The following is a 23,776-nucleotide window of genomic DNA, read 5'->3' on the forward strand; positions in this document are numbered from 1 at the left end:
TTTGGAAATGGTTATGGCCTCCTGGCCTCATGCCTGGTTTCTGGGCTCCACCCCTAGGGTCCCTGGGCCTGGACATGAGCCCTGGACTTGCCTGGTGGGAATGAAGACCAACTGATGAATAGTCTTGGGACAGTCTCTGTAGAGTGTCCTGGGTGTTTGGGGGCAGCCAAGCTCTAGACCCCCAGAAGAAGGGTTAGATGGGGGAACGGAAGCAGTGACCAGGGGCAGCTCTCAGGACTCAGTATGACAAAGCATGTGTTTCAGTGAGCTTTCTCAAGGTGCAATGCAGCAGCCTGGGAGAGAAGGAGTGAGCTCCCCATCATGGGAAATATGTAAGCAGTGGCCAGACAAGCCTGTCCAAGAGGCTTCAGGGAGCCTCCTTCTCTGAGGTGTTGAGGAAAGCTCTGGGTCAGACACTCTTAAGGCCTCTCTGACCCTGAGGGTCCAGAACTCAGAGCCTTGTTATTGACCCCTAGGTTCTGGGGTCCAGTTGGGTTTCTTGTCTCTGCTCAGGTGCCGGAGATAGAGCAGGGCCAAGGCAGAGGGTGAGAGCTGCCTTTTGTGGGAGATGAGGGGTCCTCTGAGGTTTTCTTTGCACACAAACATTACCTGTGAGAGCTATGGACATAGTTGCCTACCTTTGGAGCCTCAGTGTCTGTCTGTGAAATGGGCAGCACCATAACCCACAGTAAACACTCAGGCAGTGTTGGTGGTCTGAGGGGATTCAGGTAGGCTCAGAGGTGCTACTCCTGTAGCCATTACCTTCATCCCCCCAACAAATCTTTTCTGTCATCAGCCAAGACCAAAATTAGATTTGATTTAGCCAGGCAGCACCAAGGACAGAGCCATGAGGCTCATCTTTACAGACTGGGCCACTAAGTCAACATTTCCCAGTGCCTCTTGGGTGCTGGTGTCTGGAGCCACAAAGGGAAAGCAGACCTTGTCCTCAATTCCTAACAAAATTAGGGAAGGGAAGGAGTCTGGCTGACATTGCCCCTTGGGCTGTTCTTTTCTGCCCTGATTCTCTGCCCCCTGTCTCAGGCCACTCTGTTCCCCAGAGGCAGGATGGTGTGGTAGCTTTACTGTGTACTTTAGGCAAGTTCCTGATCTCTCTGGCCTCATAGGGAAATGTCATTTTTCTTCCTGAGCATGGACTTTAGTGTTTTTCAGATCTGTGTCCTCATCCTGGCTCACCACTGACTCACTGTGTCACCTTGAGCAAGTCACCAGTCTTCTCTAAGCCCATTTTCTTGCCTGTAAAATGGGGATAAACAGCTCACCACACAGGTCCATTGAAGAGCAAAAGAGATCCTGCCATAACAGCACTTAGTTCAGTGGCTGGCACCAGCTGAGTCACCAAGAACCTGTAGCAGTGAAGTTGTTCAGGAAAATGAGGCATGGGGAAATGGAGTGACCTCCCTAGAGTCACACAGCAAATGGGTGATGAATCTAGGACTTGAACCTGGGTTTCTAGTTTTCTTGTTTCCTTCTCAGGAGCTACTGACATGACACAGTAGTTACTCTGGAAGCCAGTGAAAGAGGGGCTCTCCTCATGGGAAATGAACTGGGGAGCTTCCCTGGCTGCCCCCATGGAGACTAGGCTTGACCTGACAGTCCCTCAGTCCCTGTCTGCTCCTCGGCTTGTGGCCTCCAGGTACATGGTCAGTTCCAGCCTCCACTACAGGGATATCAGGGTTCTGAGGCCAAAGCTGTAAATATGGGCTGTTGAAAGAGGAGTAGGGAGGCATGGAGGTACAGGACTATAGGCAGGACTCCTGATTTTAAGTGACAATCCTAGGTCAAATGGTCTGAGGCAACAAGGGAATTTATCAGCTTATGCCTCCAGAAAGTCCAGTGAAAGGTAAAGCTGCAGGCATAGCTGGAACCAGGCGCTCAGTGGTGTTCTCAGGAACCTGTGTGTTCTCATCTCTCAACTCTGCCATCCCTTGGCTTTATTTTGGACAGTCTCCTCCCTGGTGTTTTATCTTCAGTTCACTGAACAGTGCCTGGCACATAGTTTACCTGGCTCCAGCATCTCCAGGCTCACTTCCTACCAGCTTTGCAAAGCCAGTGGGAAACCCGTCTCCTTCCCATTGTTTCAGCAAAAGCTTCAAAATCTAAGGCACCCAGTGAAGGTTGCCCATCCGCCCCCAAGCTGGTTAAAGGGCTGGAGGAGCCCCCTCTTGTCTCATTGGCAGGCCTAGGTCACAGGCCCACCACTCCTAGATCCTCAGGGCTCCAGTGGAAGAAGGAAGGGAGGCTGTCATCATGAGAAGGGTCTGAGAATTAGGTGGGAGAAAGTAAAGAGGAGCAGAATAGTGACGCCCTGCATGACTGGCCAGATGGCTGGACCTGGGCCATCTCTTCCCCAGTGGACTGGAGCCTGGTTATCTGGGAAGACAGGCAAGTCTTAAAGGCAGCAATGGAGGCTTCTAGCCAATTGCACTCCTTGCATCTAAACAGCACATTTTTTCTTGAAGGGGGATCCAAATGGTGCACCTCCACAGGGAGATTTTAAAAGTGAGACAGGGGTTCCAGGCAAGGAACAGAGACCCTCTCACACTAGGTCCAGGGAAGAGGGTTTATTGACAGTTCCTGGGATTTCCCAGGGCCTGGGGTGGGAGCTGCTGCAGCCCCCTGGGTGTGGACTTGGAAAGCCAGCCATTATGGGTTCTCCGTCTGCTGGCAGGGGCTGCCCTGTTGCATCTGCTATCTGAGCCCCTGTGCTCTCCCACAGTTCCTCAGCCACGAGGCTGCCCTTTGACTTCTCAGCCTTGTGCCTACTAGGTTACCGTGGTCTCAGACCTCCTTATTCACATGCCCAAGAGATTTTGCCAGGCCTCAGCTTCCTCATCTGCAAAGTGAGGGTGGTAGCTCTGAAGAATAAACGAGATGTGGCATGTGAAGCTTTTTTGCGCAGTGAAGCATTTTGCACAATAAAAACATCTGTCCAGATTGCGGTGGGGATGACATGAGCTCACTGATGGGCAGCTGGGGCCTGGGGCTTAGTAGAGCTACAGGAGATACAAGTTTCCTCTTTGCTCAACCTATAGAGGCCAGAGAAAAACTAACGGAAGCAGCCTCAACCCCCAAATTCCCCAAACCTACAGCTTCCCCTTCCTTGCACTCAAAATGGCTGTTTCAGTTCCAGATTTAATTCCTGCTGAGCAGGAGGTTAGACAAGGGAGTGGAAAAAGAGAAGAGAAATCAGGTTTCTTTCCCTCCTGTACCCTCCTCCTGCCGGGTTTGCCTGCTTTTGTAGCCAGCCTGATATCACAGGTGAGGTGAATACTCCTCCAGGAGGGGTTGGCTGTGCCCTGTGCCCATTGTCCTCTGGGTGTCAGGGAGGCACTGGCCCCAGGAACCTAGTCGTTTATCAGGTGACGACTCAGGTTCAGAGAAGGTAGGTGGCTCACCCTTAATCAACAGCAAGTTGTTATGTCCCAGCCTGTCTGACTCCTCAGGGGAAGGAAGCTGGGTCTTGATCCCTGTCATCCTGTGCCTTTGCTGCTAAGCTTATAGGTCACAGGCGAGCAAGGGGGTTTCCAGGCCTTGTTTCCCAGAAGGCAGGCAGGCCAAGGTTAGGAGGCCTCTTCCCATGTCTGGTCTGTGCTGGTTCCTGGCTGGCTGGCAGGCGGTGACTCAGGCTTCCAGCTCCTGCCTCTGGCCATCAGGCCTCCTCATCCCTTCCAGATAAAAAGGCTTAGAGGCTGAGGCAGGGGCAGGCATGGGACAAGGCTACTGAGCCAGCTAAAGGGGTATCCTGAAACCACAGGATCCAAAAAGCCCAAGGAGTTTCAACCCTTGTCAGTTCTTCTCACATTTTAACTGAATTGCTTCTGCTGCAGGCATAAACTGACCCCACATGTTGTTGCCTGAATTGAAAAAAGGACACCAGCAGAGGTTGTCCCCTCCGTGGGGTGAGGGACTTCAGTGTTTCTGCCAGTGGTGTACCTGGATAGGAGATGGGCGGTGAATGCTTGGTGTCAGGGAGCCACTCCCCCAGCCTCTTCCTCAGCCAGGCAGGGCTCAACACTGGCCCTATTGCCCTGCCAATGTCCCCAGCGGCGGTGTATAGACCTGCCCCCTGCCCTCCTCTGAGGGCTGCTGTCTGAGGGCACAAGCTTGGCCATCCTGGGCAGTCTCCTGGCGCCATCTCATGGCCAAAGGCTCTCAGGGCAGGGAAGACACTCATGGGGGAATCCTCTGGTTTGAACATCATGAAGCATGGAATTGCTGGGGAACAATGGAAAAGGAGGCTGTAGAGTGAGACCATGTTGAAATGCTACTGGGCTGGGACACCTTGGGAAACTCCCTAGCCTTCCTGAGTCTTAGTTCCTTCACTGGTAAAATGGAGAGAATAATCACCACTACCTGCCCAGAACTGAAGATAAAACATCTGGCACATGGTAGGCAGTTAATAAATGACTCCTGGTGCTGAGGACCCTGAAATCAGTGGAGACCAGGGTGAACTGAAGGAGCAAGGAGTCCAAAGCTGGGCCTGGAACTGATTCATTCAGTTAACAAACGTTTGTCGCATACTTGCTGTGTGCTAGGGCAGCTCACATACATGGTTTCATTTAATGCTTACAACAGCCTGTGTGGTTGATACCAGTGATCACTCTCATTTACAGATGAGAAAACTAAAAGGAAGGAAAAGTCGGATTCTTCACAGAAGGTGGGTGAAAGCATCCCAGGCAGAGGAAACAGCATGTGACAGGCCTGGGGGCTGGAAAGCCCAGTGGGGAAGGCTGAAGCTGGGCTGGGAGCCCTGGCAGGCTTGGGAGCTGGGCAGTGGCACTTGGGAGCAGGGCAGTGGTATTTGGGAACAGGGCAGTGGCACTTGAGAACAAGGAAGTGGCACTTGGGAGCTGGGCAGTGGCACTTGAGCTCTGCTTGAGGTTTCCTGATGGGCCAGCCCCTCAGGCTTCCCATCTGGTCCCCTCTTCGCACAACTCATCCCATGTTCTGGCTGCAGTATTTCTTCTTCATTTCTTGGACAGGGTAGGCTCATCCATCCCCTACCTCTGTGCCTCCTGCCTGTGGTGCCCTCTTCATTCTTTTTAATGTGTCTAAGTCCTGCCCAGCAAAAGACATGCCTTTTCTAGGAGCTCTTCCACGTCACTCACTCCCAGGTGCACTCATGACCCCGAATACCCAAGCTCTCCCTCCTGGGCCCCACTCAGGTGGCAGGAACTGAGACCCAAGCCTTGCCCTGGGGCTGACACCTTCAGGAAGCCCTCAGGGCTGCTCCTATTCTTGGGGCAGACACCGTGGTGGGGGCAACCATAGGAGGTCGTCCTGGGAACCCAGCAGAGGACTGGCTGCTGGACTGAAGGCCAGGCCTCTTTGCCCTGCTGAGCCCCAGCACAGCTCAGATCAGACCTGGAGGTTCACATCCTCAGCAGGCACAAGTGCCCTCCTAGCACAGACTGGAATAAGCAATAGGTGCTCAGTTCATGTACGACTGGCCAAGGGTTTACTGGCAGCTCAAACCTGAATTTACTCAGTTTGGTGTAAACTTTTGGCCCAGCCTGGATTCCTCAATCCCCTTGCCTGTAAAATAGATTTGGTGGTGAGGTTAGTGCTTTCACCTTACGGAGTAAAAAGAGTCTTCCCTCCCTTTATCAAGTCACTCTCACAACATGCTGGTGGCCAGTATGACCACATTGCATGAGAGGGGGAAGGGGCTCATCCAGAGTCACACAGTGAGTAGGCACCAGGGTAGAACTAGAACCTGGGCCTCAAACTCCCCGGGCAGTGTTCTTTCCCTGCATCATTCTTTCCTACCCCCTAGCTGGCTCAGCTGCTCCAAATGAGAGCCTACAACCTCCAGGTCACCCCTTGAATGCTGTCTCCAGCACTGGAGTCAGCCTCCTTGGGACAGCGAGGAGCCACATCCTAACAGCTCTTCTTCCTGGCTGGGTGGTGAGGAGGGGTTGGGGGAGGGCTTGGCACTGACAGGGAGAATCACACTCAGGTTGAGTGTTATCCCCTCAACCCATGCCCCTCACTCCCAGGGAGCTCTGGGCCTGCCATGCTTGTAGAGAAAAGGAAGAGAGGGAGGTAGGGAAAAGGTGGCTGAATAAGTGAGTGTATAAGTGGGTGACCCCAGAGAGGGATGGATGCATCAGTGAATGAGCTATTGAATGAATGAAGAAAAGAGGGATGGATGGAGGAGTGACTGGGAAGATGACTTGGGTGTTACAGCCAAAGAGGGCCCAAAAGTTCTTTAACCACCAAACAACCCATTGGACAGATGAGAAGACTGAGAGAGGGCTGAGGAGAAAGGAAGCTGCTGGGTCTGTGGGACTGGTCTTTGACCATCAGCCACTGGTCCTCCCCCACCTCTCTCTCTGCCCTCTCTTCACCCTCTTTCCTCTGCTGGGGTGGGGAGGGTTCCAGGAAGGAGATCTTTTCTCCTCCTCTTTGCTCCTGAGACTCAGTTTCCGTCAGGCTTTGTAGTTGAGGGTGGCGGGGAGGGGGTGGCCCTTGCAGGGGCTATTTCAGTCAGAGACAGCCCTGCCAGGAAACAGAGGAAGCTGCCCCGTCAGAGGTGTTACAGCCTGTGCTGAGGGTAGAAGAGTGGAGCGTTTCATATCTGGCCTCCCCTTGACCCAACGCATTTGGAGTTATCAAGGCGCTTCAGGGACGAGAGACTGCATGTGAGTGTTGGCGCATCTCGGGGCCACAGGCCAGTGGCGGGTTGGGGTGGGGGATAAGGAACTCTGACTTTGGGCAGACAGGCTGGGTCTAGTGCACACCTAAAGGAGGTCCACAGAGTTGGAGGGACCTAGAGGAAGGGACTCCCCCAACTGGGGGATCAGAAAAGAAAGATGTAAGTTTGAATCTGAGCTTGATGGACACTTAGAGTTTGACGAACACAGATGGGTCAAATGGCACTTTGTGTTGAAGAGAACAGCAAAGATGGGGAGGCCAGAGAGGAAATATGGATCTCTGGCTCTGAACGGCTGTGGTATCTTGGAAACACTGTAGCAAGAAAGGAAGGGGCAGAGTGGAATGACCTATGAGGCCTGAGAGCTTGGCAGGGAGCTTGAATGTCAGGACAAGAGTTTGAGCTTTTCTCCAGAGGGCAGAGAGCTGCAGAGAAAGATGGAGTCAGAGCCACCTGTTAGAAAGCCCCCCACTGCAGGCAGAGCAGCTGAAGCCCAGGAAGAGGTTGGGGTCTGAGCTGATCCAGGGCATAGGGCCCAAGAGTGAGTGACAGATGTGAGAGCTTGAGAGAGCCAATGTCAGCTGCTACCTGGAGGCAGGGACTATGCAAGCCCTCCCTGGGGACCAGCTCTTGCCAGGAAGTGGGAGAGCAATTCTCCCCTCTCAGGTCCTCAGAAGGCAGAGTGGATGACACTTAGGCTTGCCTTTCCTGGGGCACACCTGAAGGTTTGCCTGGGTCCGCTTGAGCAGCCCCTGCCTCCTTCAGAGAGGACCAGTCTCACTGGAGTGGGGGCCAGAAAACACCTGGAGTCTCCAGTCACCTGCAGGTGGCTCTCTCTCAGGGTGTCTGAGGGTGACAGACCTCTCCAGAGAGGGTTCAGGGGCACAGCACCGTTCCTTCTACCCACTTTCCTCTCCTTGCCATGACCCTCTGCCCCAGCAGGCTGCTCCACCTTCCTCCCTGCCTAGGGACACCCCAGGGGGCCTCACCCCACTCTCTACCCATGGAAATCTTCCTTAGCCACCAGGGACTTGCTCCATTCTTCATCCTCCACTGAAAATGTCTTCTGTCCTATGGCTCGCCCTGGTCTCCCAACTCAGACTAGCATATGTACCTGTGTATGAATATGTACCTGTGTACATATATGCATATATCTATGTATGTATGTATCTGTCTACATCTACATCTATACACTGTGCCCTGTGCATCCAGCAAGCAGTGAGTACCCATGAAATGCCTGGCATGTGAAAACAAGAGAATGAATACATGAATGAAAGAATGGCCTGAACACACAAATGAAGAGATGAATGAATGCACTTTCTCTTGCCTGCACTAATCTTGGCTTCCTGGTGACAATGGGTGGACCATCATGCTTCCTTCATTGGCCTCACCCTCATGCCTAACTGATTAGCTGGGCACCCAGTACTCCTAGCATGTGGGCTGAAGCCCCAGGAAGAATCTTTGATACCTATAGGTGACGTGACCTGTGGGATACAGACTAGAGAATCCAAACATCCTCATTTTGCAGTTGCCCAGAGGTAAAGTATTTTGATCAAAATCAAATTTTAAGTGGTGAGAAATTCATTTGAGGAGTTATGTTTTGCTTTAATATAACTTTTGCGTTTGCAGGAATTTATGTTTTTTCTGGGCCTGCCTCAGTTTCTTGCATCTATAAAATCGGGAGGGGAGAGGAGATGACTTGACTCCCTATCCCAAAGGCTTTCCCTTATAGGTCCACTGGATTTACGTTGTGAATTCCCTCTGGACACCAGTAAATGTGGAAATGCCAGTTGGTAGTTGAGTATTCACAAGTCAGACTTATCCCACCAGGGGCCCTCATAAAGCATTTGTTCTGCTGGTTCCGAAAAGGGAGCCTGAAGGGATGAGTGGAGGGACAAGGTGTATAGCAATAGCATGGCATTTATTAAGCACCTACTGCATACCAGGTCTATGACAGTTTTACTGATAAGGACACAGGCCCAGAAAGGGCAAGCAACATCCCCTAGATAGAACAGCAAAGAAGTAGGGGAGCCGGGATTTGAATCAGGCCTGGCTATCTCTGAAGCTAGATTTCTAACCTCCACTTTCCATGTCTGTGGGCCATACTATGTTGCCTACTCTGAATAAGGCAGTTTGATTCTGGTTCTGGCTCTGTTTCTAACTTATTAAGTTTGAGCAGTCACTGCGCCTCACTATGCCTCTATTTCCCTCTCTGTAAAGTAAGCTGTAGACTTTACAAATGCTTGGTCCCTTAGCCATTTGCCTTCAGGGAAACTGTTTTCACTCTGGCCACCAGGGGGCGCTGTGGCTTCAGTGTGGGGTTTTTTTGTTTTTTGTTTTTTGTTTTTTCCCTCCCAGACACAAATTTGTAGCCTCCCATCCAGTAGAAGGAGACTTAGGGAACTCCTAAATCACCTCCTTCCCCCATTTTACAGATAAGAAGACTGAGGCCAGAAGAAGAACCATGGAAGATGGAGCCCAGGCTGAGGAGGTGGGCACTGTCCTTAGCTCAGAAGTGTAGACATTCTGCTCATGTGATTAAGTTACCATGGTCTTCCCTGCCCTGGTTCCCAGGTTGGGCTCTCAGACACAGAGAAGTACCAGATCTGGCACCTCTTAGGAGCTTCCCAATCTGTGGGAAAGAGATAGGCAGGCCCACCATGACCACAGTGTCCAAACTCCAGGGAGCCCAGGGAAGCCCTGAATCGCATGATTTAGTGCCTCCAACCTCATGACATCCTGAGAGGTGGGTGCATCATTTCCCCCATTTTTCAGATGGGAAAACTGAGGCTCAGATAAAGTATATCATATCACTAGTCCAAGGTCACATAACTAGTAAGTAGCAGTGCTGGGATTCAAACCAAAGTCTGTTAATCTCCACTTACAGAGGAGACATTTGAGTACGGTTTTGAAAAATGAATAGAAATTCACCAGAAAAGTTGGTGGGAAATGAATATTATAGAAAAAAAGAGAATTGTACATCTCCTAAGCTTGAGCTTTATTGTATTCCAGGTCTCCTTAAAGTGAAGGCTGTGGGGGCTTCCGTGGGGGTGGGGGCAAGTATCAGAGACGGTTCAGGTAGAGAGATCAAGGCCCAGAGAGGGCCAGGGGCCACACAATGAGTGTGATCACTGACAGGTTGTGTGTTACTTCTCCAGGCTCTCTGGATGTAGGAAGCCCAGTTGGACAGCCATGGAGTGGGACAATGGCACAGGCCAGGCCATGGGATCGCCACCCACTACCTGCGTCTACCAAGAGAACTTTAAGCGACTACTGCTGCCACCTGTGTACTCGGTGGTGCTGGCAGCTGGCCTGCCACTGAACGCCTGCATCATTGCCCAGATTTGCACATCCCGCCGGGCCCTGACCCGCACAGCTGTGTACACCCTGAACCTGGCCCTGGCTGACCTGTTGTACGCCTGCTCCCTACCCCTGCTCGTCTACAACTATGCCCGAGGTGACCACTGGCCCTTTGGAGACCTCGCCTGCCGCCTGGTCCGCTTCCTCTTCTATGCCAACCTTCATGGCAGCATCCTCTTTCTTACCTGCATCAGCTTCCAACGCTACCTGGGCATCTGTCACCCTCTGGCCCCCTGGCACAAGCGTGGGGGCCGCCGGGCTGCCTGGCTAGTGTGCGGGGCTGTATGGCTGGCAGTGACCACCCAGTGCCTGCCCACAGCCCTCTTTGCTGCTACAGGCATCCAACGTAACCGCACTGTCTGCTACGACCTGAGTCCCCCTGCCCTGGCCACCAGCTACATGCCTTATGGCATGGCCCTCACAGTCATTGGCTTCCTGCTGCCCTTTGTCGCCCTGCTGGCCTGCTACTGCCGCCTGGCCCGACGTCTGTGCCGCCAGGATGGCCCAGCAGGGCCTGTGGCCCAGGAGCGGCGTGGCAAGGCAGCCCGCATGGCTATGGTGGTGGCAGCTGTCTTTGCCATCAGCTTCCTGCCTTTCCACATCACCAAGACAGCCTATCTGGCGGTGCGCTCTACACCTGGTGTCCCCTGCCCTGTGCTGGAGACCTTTGCAGCTGCCTACAAGGGCACACGGCCCTTCGCCAGTGCCAACAGTGTACTGGACCCCATCCTTTTCTACTTCACCCAGAAGAAGTTCCGCCGGCGGCCACATGAGCTGCTACAGAAACTCACAGCCAAGTGGCAGCGACAGGGTCGCTGAGTCTATTGGGACAGGACACCTGGGACATGGGCAGCCAGCAACCTGAAGCCATGCAGAAAATTAGAGCTTAGCTCAGCTGGGCATGGAGTGAGGTCTCCCACAGACCCCACAATCTCACTAACAGCTGTTTATTAATCCCTTTCTCTGGACCAGGCCCTGTGGGCACAGAGAGAGGCAAAGCCTGGAACTGGCTCTTCAGAAGGTCCCAGGAAGCCGTGGAGAGTTAGAGAAGCCATGTTAAGCTGCTCACAAATAGTGAGACATGCAGTGTAATTGAGGAGTATGCTACATGCTTTGGCATCACCAATAAAGGGAGTAAGGGAAGATAGGAAGGTGAGAGCTTCTGGGAAGGAGCTTTTGAGCTTGGTTTTGAGAGATGAATATGAGCTTTCTGGGCAGAATGTGTGATGTTCCATTCATTCAGCAAAGCTTTACTGACACCTTGTGCTGGGGCCTGGGTTGGTTCTGGGGCCCCAGAAGAACCAGCTTGAGCCCTGCCCCATACAAACTTTCAACTTCTAAAGGCACTGACACAGTGACGTTAAGGCTGTGACAGCGGGAAGTATGACTAAGGAGAAGGGGTGCCCAGAGGATGCCCATGACCCAGTCCAAGGAGTCAGGAAAGATCTCTTGGTGGTGGGGGTGGGGGATAGAAGGGCGGGTGTCCGAACCAGATGTTGAAGACTGAGTGGAAGCTCTGCAAACAGAAGTAGGGTGCACATTAGTGCAGCCTCGGGCAGACAGGCAGAGACCTGGGGTGGAGGGCATGTGGTCTCCTGTGTGTGAAAGCTGAGAAACCAAGAGTCATGCGGTGGCCACTCTCCAGATAATAGCAAGAATGGGCCAGATGCTCAAGGCAGTGGGGGCTCAGCAAAGGGAAGCATCAGGGAGCGCATCTTCGAAGGCGTGGAGCTTGAGCTGGGGAGGAATCCAAAAAGCAGAGAGGAGGAAGCTGCTCTTGTTGGAAGATGCTGTGTGTACAAAACCTGGAGGCAGAGATGCACTGAGCCTGGCTGTAAAGTAACAGTGAGTTTCAGTTTAGTTGGGTTTGCGGAGAGGGGTGGCAAGGAATGGAGCTGGGTGGGAGTAGGGCATTAAATGCCAGGCAGAGCCCCAGACCCCACCTCTCCTCCACCCACCTCTCCACATGTGCCTCTTTCAGGTGCCTGGTGACACCTCCACCAGGGCTCCGAAGTGAGGGGAACAGCCCTTCAACGTTGCTTCATCCTTTTTTTTTTTTTTAATGCATTGTAGGTTTTATTTTCAGGGCCTTGAACAATATATGAAGTTCAGCATACATGTCTAATTTTATGAAAATGTATGTTAATTTATAAATTAACTTATATGCCTACAATGAAAAAGAATATGAAAAGGAATACATATATATGTATAAATGAATCACCATAGTGTACACCAGAAATTAACACAGTATTGTAAACTGACTGCACTTCAGTTAAAAAAAAATGAATTTATATAAGTGAACACATCTGTCCTCTAAGCCAACATAAAAAACCCTGTTTAGCTCACAATAAAGCTCAAATTTGAGTTAACTCATTATTTTAACTGTTTTTAAAGTTTATTTTTCTTTTAAAAGTAAAATATGTGCATTCATTAGAATATTAGGAAAATTCAAAATAAATTTTCAGTTACAGTAAACATTCTACTTTGTAGCCTTATTTTTTTACATACCATTTCATGTACATTTCCCCAGGACATTAACTATTCTACAGCTTGCTTTTTGTTTAATTCTTATTTTTTTATTGAACTGTAGTTGATTTATAATGTTAGTTTCAGGTGTACAGCAAAGTGACTGAGTCACACATATACATATACATACACATTTTGTTTCAGATTCTTTTCCATTACAGCTCATTACAAGAAATTAAATATAGTTCCCTGTGCCATACAGTAGGTCCTTGTTGTTTATCTATTTTGTATATAGTAACATTGCTTCATTCTTAAAGGAGAAGACAGCAGCTTGAGGAGATGCAGGGCCACCCCCAGGGCCACCAGGAGGCCGCTTCCTGAAAGTTGGGAGCCTGCAGACTGGCCTCATGACAGACTGTTCCTGCTAGGTACCCACCCCCACCCCCACCCCTGCCCCCTCACCTCCCTGTTGTTCTGGCCTGTGGGTACCTGGAGGGCTGCCTGGAGGCCATCTCTTACGGAGGCCTCTCAAACACAGACCTGAGCCTTAAAAAACTTTGGAAAGGCATCTTCACTGAAGGTCCCCAAGGAGGCAGCAAAAGGGAATTATACCATGCAAAGCCCTTCCTAGTCCTCTTCACCTGCTCTCCTCTTGCACGGGTCACTTTTTATTTTAATTGAAGTATAGTCGGCTTACAATGTTGTGTAAATTTCTGGTGTACGGTATAATGTTTCAGTCACACACATACATACATATATTCCTTTTCATATTCTTTTCCATTATAGGTTACTACAAGATATTGAATATAGTTCCCTGTGCTATACGGTAGAAACTTATTATCTCATTGAAAAAAAACTTTTTTACTGCACATGTCTCTTTCAGCCACTCCTCTGCTGCTCCTCATCCTCTCTGCTCTTTGTCCTCATCCCCACACAGACCCCTGCCCCATTCCCCCTCACTTCTCCTCCAATCCTTATTCCCTCCTGCCAGATCTCAGTATTCATCCCGTAGAACAATCTGGCCACAGCTCTTGGCTGCTCGTTGGCCACGCAGACCCCATACTGACAGAACCAGTCATGGCAAAGGAGCCTTCCACCTGAGAAGGTTGAGTGGGCAGAGGGAAGGACAGAGGGACGGGGCAGGGAGGGGAAGACTGTATAACTTATTCAGTATTTTTCTTTTAGCTCTGCCTAATCTCCAAGGCATGTTGAGGACATTTAGAAAAAGACTCTGCAGGACTTAAACTCCACAGTAATGTCAGAAACATGCTTGCAACTGGTGGAAAAAGGGGGAAAACCAGGCTCAAGTCATCTTGGGAATCCTTTCAAAATGCCCTTACTGGAGAGACTGACAATTTGGACAGAAGGAACTTTGATTCTTTGGGTCACAGTGAGATAGATGTCTGGGGACATCAGAAGACAGAGACTGGTTCTTAGTCCCTATACAATGCAGTGCTAGGTCAAGCAGCCCAGGTGTTACATGAGAGAGAAATAAATGTCTATCTTTTTTAAGCTACTAGTTTTTCAGGCCTTTGTTACCCACCGCCAAAACTAACCCCTTTACCCAGGTTCCATACTGAGATGGTGGACCTTGGTGGAGGCCAGGCAGTGTCCTGGCCTGGGGAGTGGGCCAGGGTCTAGCCTCGGGGTGAGGTCTCCACCTGAGTGGGAGCTAGGAATCAACAGAACCTGGAGACACCCAGAAAGGCTTCCTAGAAGAGTTGCAAAGCCTGGGGAATGAACATCTGACTTTTGGCTTGAGGCTGGAAGAATGGATGGGCTTCCTGAGGGAGAGAGTAAGAAAAAGAGAGGGTTCTGGATCAAGTCCTGGGAACTTCAACATTAGGGGGCTAGGAGGAGGAGGAGGAGCCAGAGAGGTGGAAGGCCAAAGCCTAGGGTCTCTGAATGATGGTGCCATGATGGGGCAGTGGAGTTGGGTGAGTGAAGGAGCAGTTGGAGGGGAGGAAGTGGAGGTGATGGATGGGGAAGAAAAGAGAGAGGAAGTTTCCAAAGGAGGCCAGGCCCAGGGAAGGTGCTTATAAGACAGGAGACCTGTGAGTGTTGGCTGCTGGAGATTGAGGACCGGGAGCCAGAGGGCAAGGTCAAAGATGGAGAAGCCTGAGAGTTGGTAACTGGGGCTTGTCTCACATTTCCATTCCAAAAGGAAAAGCCCAGGGGCATTGGATCTGTCTTAACAATGAATACTGCTGGATCCTCCTTCCCTCATTCATTTGTTCAACAAATACTCTCCAGGGGAGGGTATAGCTCAGTGGTAGAGTGTGTGCTTAGAATGCACAAGGTCCTAGGTTCAATCCCCAGTACCTCCATTAATAACTAACTAGATAAATAAACCTAATTGCCAACCCCATTCTCAGCAGCCGTATCCTCAGAAATAATCCAGGGTGTTGGGGTACAGACAAGGATACAGTTCATCCAGTAAACATTTACTGAGCACCTGCATCATATTGGGCAGTGGGTCTCTGCCCTCAAGGAGCTCCTAGGCTGATGGATAATGCCAATAATGAAATAAACACATATCTGGATCATTACAGGGAGGGGAGTTCAGAAGAACATAAAGAGGGCCGGGGCAAGGAAGTTCTCCAGAGGAAGATAGTCAGGGTCCAATAAAGGCTGAGGACCAGGGGAATCCTGACCCAGTTTGAGGTGCAAAAAAGTTGTTTTAGCTGAGTCTTCCAGCCTCTGAAGGCATTTGCTAAGTGCAGGAGGGCTGTTTCTGACTGCGACTTTGAACAAGCCCCCTTCACTTTTCTGAGCCTCTATTTCCTTACCTCTAAAACAGTGACAATTCTACGAGCCCAAGAGTATGGAGCATGGAAAAGTTAGGGCAGCATTTTCATATAGTACAAGAGAGTATTATAACCCAACAGAATGGGCAGGAGGCACAAACAGGCACTTCACAGAAAAGGAAACACAGATTATCAAAAAACATCGAAGAGATATTCGACACCAGCTTGACAATGCTTCCCAGATACTGAACAATCACATGGCCATTGCCCCAGCACTTCTCCGCATATGAACCTGAGGTTATGCACAATGCTCAGAGCAGCACTGTTCACAAGCGCAAACAGTTGCAAACACCCAAATACCCACTCACAAGAGAGTGGATGAATACCCTGTGCTATAGGCACACTTTGGACTATTACACGCAGCCAGAATGTACTGTACTGACATGCAACAATATGGATAAATCTTAACAGTATAATATTAAGCACAAAGAAATCCCCCAAAATTATACACAGCAAGATGTCCTTTTTATAAAGTTAAAAGTAACTTAAGTGAAAAAATATATTTTGAAGGAATAAACAGATGCAATAAAACTATATAAAAAAGAAAGCAAAGGAATGTTGAACACAGGAGGTGACGGTTATTATGGGTGGTGGGGGACTATATAATGAGATGTAGGACATTGTAAAGGCCCTGGTTGTTTTGGGTTTTTTGGTGGGAATCAACTAAACAACTGGTGAGAATGTGTCATCAACAAAAGGTTACAAATAATCCTATTCTGTATCACATATAATTCGACACTAGCCAGACTAGGGCAGAGATGGGAGGGGAGCTCAGGGTTGTATCAGTGTGAAGCAAGAGAATTGAATCACACTTTGCCTGTCAGGAGAGTGGAGCAGCTGCCGGTAGGAGTGTAGGTTTGGCAGTGGTAAATCGAGGAAGGGCCTTCCCGTAGAAGCGCCTTTTTTATGTGAAGCCGAAGGAGGGGCAGTGTGCTTTGAGAAGGGATTAGGTTCGAAGCGGTTCCTGAAGGGACTAGTAAAGGACTAGAAGCAAGTAAAGGAAGTGAAGTCTTTCCAACTTCCCGGGTTTTTTTTGGTGTGTGTAGGAGGCAGGGGCAAGGGGGTGGGGCTATGGGGGTGTGGGGGTGGCGAGCGAGTCCAGGGTTCCAAAGGGTTGGGCGAAGTTGGCCAGTAGAGGGCGCAAGAGCCACGTACCACAGAGTGCAGGGGAAGGAGGGGGCGGGGCGAAGGGGGAGCATCGAAGAGAGAGGCGCCTAGAGGGCGGGGGAAGGTGGAGGAGCTTGGGTAGGGCGGGCAGCTGGAAACGTGGGGGCGTGGTCACAAAGGGTGGAGCTTCTGGAGCGATGGGGGGAGGATTGGGGGAGGGTCCGGGGGACAGTCATTGCTGGACTGGCCGCAGAGGTGGGATGGGCGGGGCGTTAGGGAGCGCGAGGAGCTGGACCCGGTCTCAGTTACAGATGGGAAACCTGGTAGGAGGCGTGGCCTGGGCGGAGTGAAGGGGCGGGACAGGGAGCGGGTATCGCCCAGGTCGGTCTGCGACGCGCACTGCTCCCCCTGGCGGCAAGTCCCGACCTTTCTCTGCTAGGAGGGTGTTTCTGCGTGTACCTGAGTATCCGTGGTGTGTACGAGAGTTAGTGGGTCCGAAGTTGCCATGTTCGGGTCCCTTGGGCAGGAGGTGTCTCCGCCCGGAATCAGTGAGTGCGCTGCCCTGATTGGACTTCCGCGGAGCTGACCACATCCGGAGTGTGCGTTGTGTCGGACCGAGTGCGTGGGTCGGGGGACAGTTCAGCCCGCTGAGCTCCCGAGGGGCTCATCTGGAGGGCCGATTCTGTCTGCCTGTATTCAAGCAATCTTGTTTCTCCTTTGGCTCCTCCCCGATTCCCTCCCCCACCCCAACTCCGGATTCCCAGCCTTGCGTGCGCCGGGAGCCCACCCCCTCTTTTGGGCGCGAGGCCCCGCCCCCCACCCCCTTTCCTCAGCCGCAAAGTTTATTTGCAACAAAAGGGAGTGAGAAGCAAGCAGCCAAGAGGGAGGGAGCGGGAGCCGGAGCGGGAGCTCGAGGGGAAGCAGCCAGGCCGGCTGGCGGGCGCAAAGCCGAGGAACGGAGCGCTGGGATCCAGCCAAGACCGAGTCGGGCCGCGATGCTCCAGGCCTCACCGGGCGAGGCGGGGGCTGGGCCCAGGAGTCGACGCTGAGGCGGGAGGGGTCGCACGGGATGGAGCCGATGCTTCCCAAGGCCGCAGAAACTTGAGCCGCGGCAGATAAACCTCTGCTCCGGTCTGTGCGCGCTCTCCGCAGACCCCCTCGCACTGCGGTTGCGGGACCCAAGCCTTCAGACTCCCGCCGCTGCGCTCCTTCGGGGCGGGGGCGCAGGGGGGGTTGGCCGCGGCTCCCCGAGGCCAGCCCCCCCAGAGTGAGTGCCGCCACTATGGCGGACGGGGCGACCCGGTCCCCGCTTTATCGCAGCGTCTCGTTCAAGCTGCTAGAGCGCTGGAGCGGCGGACCCGGGCCGAGGGAGGAGGCCACAGATCCCCCCGGGCTGCGGCGGCGCGCCTCGTGCCGGCCGGCCTCGGCCGTCCCGGGCCAGCCCTCCCGGCGCGTGTCCAAGCTGGCGTCGGGGCCCCCGGCCGCCCCCGCGCAGCCGCGCCCGCTCCGCAGCCTCTCGCCGTCGGTGCGCCAGCTCTCCAGGCGTTTCGACGCGCCGCGTCTGGACGACAATTCCACTGGGACCCGAGACGGGGGCGTCTCCCCCGCGGCCGCGGAAGAAGCGGCGGAGGGAGCCGCGCGCGGGGCCTGGCCCAGCGTCACAGAGATGCGCAAGCTCTTCAGTGGCCCTGGCTCCAGGCGGCCCAGTGCCGACTGTGAGGCCTCAGGGACACCCAGCCCCGACGGTGCCGCGTGGGAGCCCCCGACCCGGGAATCCCGGCAGCCACCGACGCCACCTCCTAGGACTTGCTTCCCCCTGGCGGGCCTGCGTTCGACGCGGCCGCTGCCCGGCCCAGGGACCGAGGGGAGGAGGCGGCGGCAGCAGCAGCAGCAACAGGAGCGAGCGCAGCGTCCGGTGGATGGTTTACATTCTTGGCATAGCTTCTCCCAACCGCAGGCCTGGGCCCGGGCCTCCTGCTCCTCCTCCATTGCTTCCTCCTATCCTGTCAGCCGCAGTCGGGCTGCCAGCTCCAGCGAGGAGGAAGAGGAGGGTCCGCCGCCCCCGCTGCCCAGGGCACAGAGTCCGGCCTACCACGGCGGCCACTCCTCAGGCAGTGACGAGGACCAAGACGGTGAGGGCGGCCACTGCTGGAGAGGGAGGCCGGGGCCCAGGCCTGAAAGCTCCCTCTTGGTTAAGGACTGTAAGCCGGACAGTTATGGGTTAAATCTGGGCAGCATGGACTCGGCAGGGCGAGCCAGGAGCCCCGATCCCTCAATATCTCCAAGAGCCCCTATCGAGGAAGGACCCCCGGAATGGGGTACTGGCTCTCCTTGTGTACCAGGTCCCCAGGAAGGACTTCGGCCCTTGTCCGACACCGTGGGGGGAGCTTTTCGCGTGGCCAAGGTGAGCTTCCCCGCGTACCTGGCCAGCCCTGCAGGTTCTCGTGGTAGCAGCCGTTATTCCAGCACGGAGACCCTCAAGGATGAGGACCTGTGGGCTAGCCGGGGTTCTGGGAGCTGGGGCGTGTATCGCTCCCCTAGCTTCGGAGCTGGGGAAGGGCTCTTAAGGCCCCAGACGCGAACCCGCAGCAAGGGACCTGTGGGCTCCTCAAGGGTGTTGAGGAATGGAGGATTGGAGCTGGACAAGAGCCGGCAACGGAAGTCCCTGTCGAATCCAGATATCGCCTCAGAGACCCTGACGCTGCTCAGTTTCCTGCGTTCAGACCTTTCAGAGCTGAGGGTCCGAAAGCCAAGTGGGGGACCCGGGGACCTTGGGAGTGGCCCCTTAGATGGCAGAGACTCACCATCAGCCGGTAGCCCAGTGGGGCAACTTGGGCCCATGCCCACCCCAGCCCCAGCCTTACCTGGCACCCGCCCCACACTGAAGGACTTGACAGCCACCCTTCGAAGGGCAAAGTCATTTACCTGCTCTGAGAAGCCCATGGCCCGCCGTCTACCCCGCACTGGTGCCCTGAAGCCCAGCTCCTCTGAACTCCTGCTGGCAGGCCCAGGTGCCGAGGACGACCCACTGCCCCTTGTCGTCCAGGATCAGTATGTGCAGGAGGCCCGTCAGGTTTTTGAGAAGATCCAGCGCATGGGTGCCCAGCAGGATGATGGAAGTGATGTCCCCCCCGGAAGCCCTGACTGGGCAGGAGACATAACCCAAGGGCAGCGGTCCCAGGAAGAGCTCTCCGGCCCTGAGTCCACTCTGACAGATGAGGGCATTGGGGCGGACCCTGAGCCTCCTGTTTCAGCCTTTTGCAGCCTGGGTACCACAGGGGTGTGGCGACCCCTTTCCTCGTCTTCAGCCCAGACCAACCATCATGGCCCTGGGGCTGAAGATGGTCTGGGAGGGTGGGCCCTAGTGTCTCCTGATACCCCTCCCACACCAGGTGCCCTCCGCCGGAGACGTAAAGTCCCACCTTCAGGCCCTGGTGGGACTGAACTGAACAACGGAGAGGCAGGTGAGGCCTACAGGTCTCTGAGTGACCCAATTCCACAGCGCCACCGGGCCACCACCTCTGAGGACCCCTCTGGGTTCTCTGTGGATAGCAACCTCCTGGGCTCTCTGAGCCCCAAGACAGGGCTTCCAGCAGCCCCAGCTGTGGATGAGGGCTTGACCAGCGGCCACAGTGACTGGTCTGTGGGCAGTGAAGAGAGCAAGGGATATCAGGAGGTTATTCAAAGCATTGTTCAGGGGCCTGGTACCTTGGGGTGTGTGGTGGATGACAGAGTGGCTGGCAAAGCCCCCAAAAAGAAATCTCTGAGTGACCCCAGCCGCCGCGGGGAGCTGGCTGGTCCTGGATTTGAGGGCCCTGGAGGGGAGCCCATCCGAGAGGTTGAGCCCATGCTACCTCCATCCAGCAGTGAGCCCATCCTTGCAGAACGGCAGGCAGAACCTGAAGAGCCCAGTGCTGCCAGGGGCCGGGCACAGTCTGAGAGGGCCCTACCCAAGGCCCCACCTGCCCCCTCCACTGCCCATGACTTCCACCTTGATCCTAAACTGGCTGACGTTCTGTCCCCACGGCTCATCCGCCGTGGTTCCAAGAAGCGCCCAGCCCGGAGCAGTCATCAGGAGCTACAGAGAGAGGAGGGCACTCAGGACCAGACTGGTAGCCTGTCTCGGGCCCGACCCTCCTCCAAACATGTTCGCCATGCCAGTGTGCCTGCCACCTTCACACCTATCATGATGCCTGAGCTGCCAACTTCCGTTGGCCCCCCTGTGGCTGTGCCAGAGCCCATGGGCTTCCCTGCCCAAGCCCACACCATGTTGCAGGCACCATCATTTGAGGACATCACTAAGCAGCACATGCTGACCCTCCACTCCGGTGAGGTCCCTGCCCCAGTGCCAGTGGACATGACCTGCTTGACTCAGGTTGTACCGCCCTCTACTGAGGCCAAGCCACCTGAGGCAGCCCGGGCCGCAGGTGAGCCTGCTCCAGCCAGCAAGTGCTGCAGCAAGCCACAAGTGGTGAGTCTTTGTGGGGGGGCCTTCAGGGTGGGGCTGAAGGAGGGCCATGGACAGTGACTTCTGCAGGAGCCTTTTGAGTGTGCTCAGAGGACAGGTGCCCAGGTCTGAAGGAGCTTCACTGGTCCTGGAAGTGCCTAGGTAGTTTCAAGAATGTTAATGACACAGGACTCCTGTCTACTTGGGCCCCAGAGGCTTCAGGCATCTGCTGGTACTAATGTCAGAGGCTCTTAGCTGCTCCAAGATATTCTGGGTGATAATTAAAAGGAATTCTAATCTAGTCCCTTAGACGTTTTTCAGGGACTGGTTTTAAAGATTCCTATCTTGTTCTTTGTTATAAATATATAAGGAGATGTAAGGCTCATTGAGCTTTCTCAAGAGCCTTGCTGCCCTATTGGCCAGACCCCTTATAGGATGTTTGAGTTTGGGGGCCCACAGTTGACATGGGTTTGCCCTTCCTCATGTGGCTTTCCTGTAGCAGATCAAAATGTGGATCTGTCCGTGGGAAAATTGGAGAGGTACAGGGCATTACTTTATGGAATAGTGGAGAGGGTTCCATAAAGTACATTGGCAGCCCTGTCCTTTCTCTGTAATTCAGCCTCCCCTTCTGTGAAATCAAGAGGGGATGTGGACAAGATGATGCCTATGTCCTCATCCAGCTGTGCTGCACAGATTTGTAAGGAGTCTGTGGGTTGGAGTTGGGGGACTCTTCTGGCCTGAGGTCTGTCAAGGTCTCTTCTGATTATACTGGGGGCCGCTGAGGGAGGGCAGAGTCAAGGAGGGGCCTTGAGAGAGATTGGGAGCAGTTCTGGCCCCCATAGGCAGGACTGTCTCTCTGGTTTAGGTTGGGGGCACTGGTCCCCCTTCCTGCCCGCTTACATCTTCTCCCCCACCACCCACTTCCTGGTGACTCTGAGATGCTTCCCTCTTTCTCTGCCAGACCCCAGGCCCTGGGGGCTCGGTCTCCCTGAGGTCTCCAATTCTGCCTTATGACTTCAGCTGTCCCTCAAGTTTTGGCCGGGGGTTCAGATGAGTTCTAGGCAGTGTGATACCCTGGAAACTGGATTCAAGGCACTGGGTTTTGGCCCTGGAGTAGGGATGGCCTGGGGTAATTTCGGCCATGGCCTGCACACCCATTGTGTTCCCTGCCAAGAGTGAGGAGGCTGGAAACTGTAAACCCTGGGCTAATTTGGTCATCCCCCAGTTCTCAGCACTCTCATGACCTGCCTGAACTCTCTCTGTTTCTCTCCCTGTTTCTCCCTTTCTCTAGTTGCCCCTGGTCCTAACTCTGGTTAGGAGGCCGCAGAGTCAGTAGGCAGGAAGTGGGGAGAGGGGAAGTTTGGGACCTGTCCTTCCTTCTGAGAGCCTGGTAGGACAGCTCAGGTGCTCTAACGCCAGGGCCAGTTGTCTTTGGAACACGGTGGGGTTGGGGAGGGTGAGACCAGGGGCAGCTCCTGCCAGGGGCCCCTTCCCCAGATGCTTTTCCCATATAATTATCTCCTCTAGAAGACTTGGAAGGTAAATTAGGGGAGAGAGTAGGAGGGAATTAAGGGACTCAGGGAGGGGGCTGCTCCTAAGAAGAAGCATTCAGACCCAGAGAGGAGGTGGGAGCTTTTGCAGAATTGGTTCCTGGTCTATTCCCTTCACATTGTCCCCTTGTCTTAGTTTGACCTCAGGGAAAAGCTTAGGGGTCCCTCCCCCAGGGGTTTATGAGGTGGAACATATCTGCCCATAACACAGGCTTCTCCCTTCTCTGAAAAGAAGCTGTCTCCAGCCTCCAAGCCTTTGCCCACTCCAGTCCTCCTACCTCTCCAGGCCCGCTTAGGGGAGAGAACTGGTGAGTCTGTCATTGGAAGAGCAGGATGTGAACCCTGGCTTCAGATTCCTGTGTGGCCTACAATCAGTCACATCCCTTACCCTTCTGTAAAATGAGGGTAATAGTCTCTGCCTGGCAGGCTTGTGTACTGTGAGTGGGTGGTGTGATCACTCTTTCCCTGGGGGAAGGAGAGAGGGGCAAAAACTGGCTCCATGGCCTCAACTGCTTCTCAGCAACCAGCCTTGGCACCTCCTTCCTGCCCCACACTGGTTTCTGAGCACAGGGCTAGGCATTATGGGTCTCAGTATAACCTGGCGGACTTGAATCAGCTCAAAAGAGATTCACCATCCCCTAATTCCCCACCCACTCATAAAGCCTGGAAGTTCTCCCATCTGCTGGCCAGAATCCTCCTGCTGTCCCCTTCCTTCTAGCTCCAGGAAGGTAGGGAGCAGCTGTCCAGCCCTCCTGTTGGCCTACATGGAGGAGACAATGTTCCCTTGTTTTGGGCTTGGGCCTCCAGTCACGCTTCCTGAGTTGTGGTGATGGGTGGAGATGGTGTGGTGTGGGCTCCAGAATAAGAAGGGAAGAGGCAGTCACACTTTGCTGATGAGGCAGAAACCAGTGTGAAGCCAGTCAGGGGCCGACAGGAGAGTCCCCGGGGCAGAGTGGGCCTCTGACACACCCTCAGCCTGCAGGGAGTCCCTCAAAGTCAGATCTTTCCCAGCCCAGAGTTCGTATTTACCCAGGCCTGGCTCAGCCTATGAGTCTCTCTGAGACCTGGACAGAGTCATCTTGGGCCTCGGTTTTCCCATCTGTACAGTGGGTAGTTAGACTTCCTGGTCTTTGAAGCTCTATAGGAAGGGCTCAGCCTGCAGTGTAGTCAAGGGTAACAAGATGAGTCGGAGTGTGGCTGAAGGGAGGGAAAGGCAGCTCTATGCAACAGCTGTAAGAACCTCGGAGCCCAGGGAAGGAAGGATAACTCATGGTTGCCTTCGTGAACGCCTGCTTGCGGATGTGCTGCGGGGAGGAGGCCCAGCTGTGGAGCCTCCCTGCCCTGCCCCCTCCCACGCTCCTTG

At 53.7% G+C, this 23,776-nt stretch overlaps 2 protein-coding genes, 1 long non-coding RNA gene and 1 other non-coding gene across 9 annotated transcripts in view; all 4 read left to right on the forward strand.

Annotated features, from left to right (window-relative positions):
• Nucleotides 1-11,511, forward strand: part of P2RY6 (pyrimidinergic receptor P2Y6) — a 53,767-nt gene extending 42,256 nt beyond the window's left edge. For 3 of the 6 annotated variants that reach the window (XM_074372593.1, XM_010973100.3, XM_010973099.3), the window contains exons 2-3: nt 9,112-9,167; nt 9,835-11,511. In XM_074372593.1, coding sequence (XP_074228694.1) covers nt 9,148-9,167; nt 9,835-10,855 — 1,041 coding nt within the window. In that variant the 5' untranslated portion in view covers nt 9,112-9,147 and the 3' untranslated portion in view covers nt 10,856-11,511. Of the gene's footprint in view, nt 1-4,634; nt 4,679-5,640; nt 6,666-9,111; nt 9,168-9,834 lie in introns of those variants that run through there. The other 3 variants (XM_074372594.1, XM_074372595.1, XM_045508802.2) reach the window with 3 other exon arrangements.
• A 21-nt stretch (nt 11,512-11,532) lies between these two features.
• Nucleotides 11,533-14,014, forward strand: LOC141578885 (uncharacterized). Its single transcript, XR_012509734.1, has 2 exons — nt 11,533-11,881; nt 13,688-14,014. It is a non-coding gene; the product is annotated as an uncharacterized LOC141578885 (long non-coding RNA).
• Nucleotides 14,015-14,756: 742 nt separating this feature from the next.
• Nucleotides 14,757-14,829, forward strand: TRNAS-AGA (transfer RNA serine (anticodon AGA)). The gene has a single exon. It is a non-coding gene; the product is annotated as a tRNA-Ser (tRNA).
• A 2,458-nt stretch (nt 14,830-17,287) lies between these two features.
• Nucleotides 17,288-23,776, forward strand: part of ARHGEF17 (Rho guanine nucleotide exchange factor 17) — a 55,297-nt gene continuing 48,808 nt past the window's right edge. Inside the window, exon 1 of the mRNA XM_074372591.1 lies at nt 17,288-20,887. Coding sequence (XP_074228692.1) covers nt 17,699-20,887 — 3,189 coding nt within the window. The 5' untranslated portion in view covers nt 17,288-17,698. The remainder of the gene's footprint in view (nt 20,888-23,776) is intronic.

This window comes from Camelus bactrianus, chromosome 10, assembly GCF_048773025.1.
Source record: "Camelus bactrianus isolate YW-2024 breed Bactrian camel chromosome 10, ASM4877302v1, whole genome shotgun sequence".
NCBI lineage: Eukaryota > Metazoa > Chordata > Mammalia > Artiodactyla > Camelidae > Camelus > Camelus bactrianus.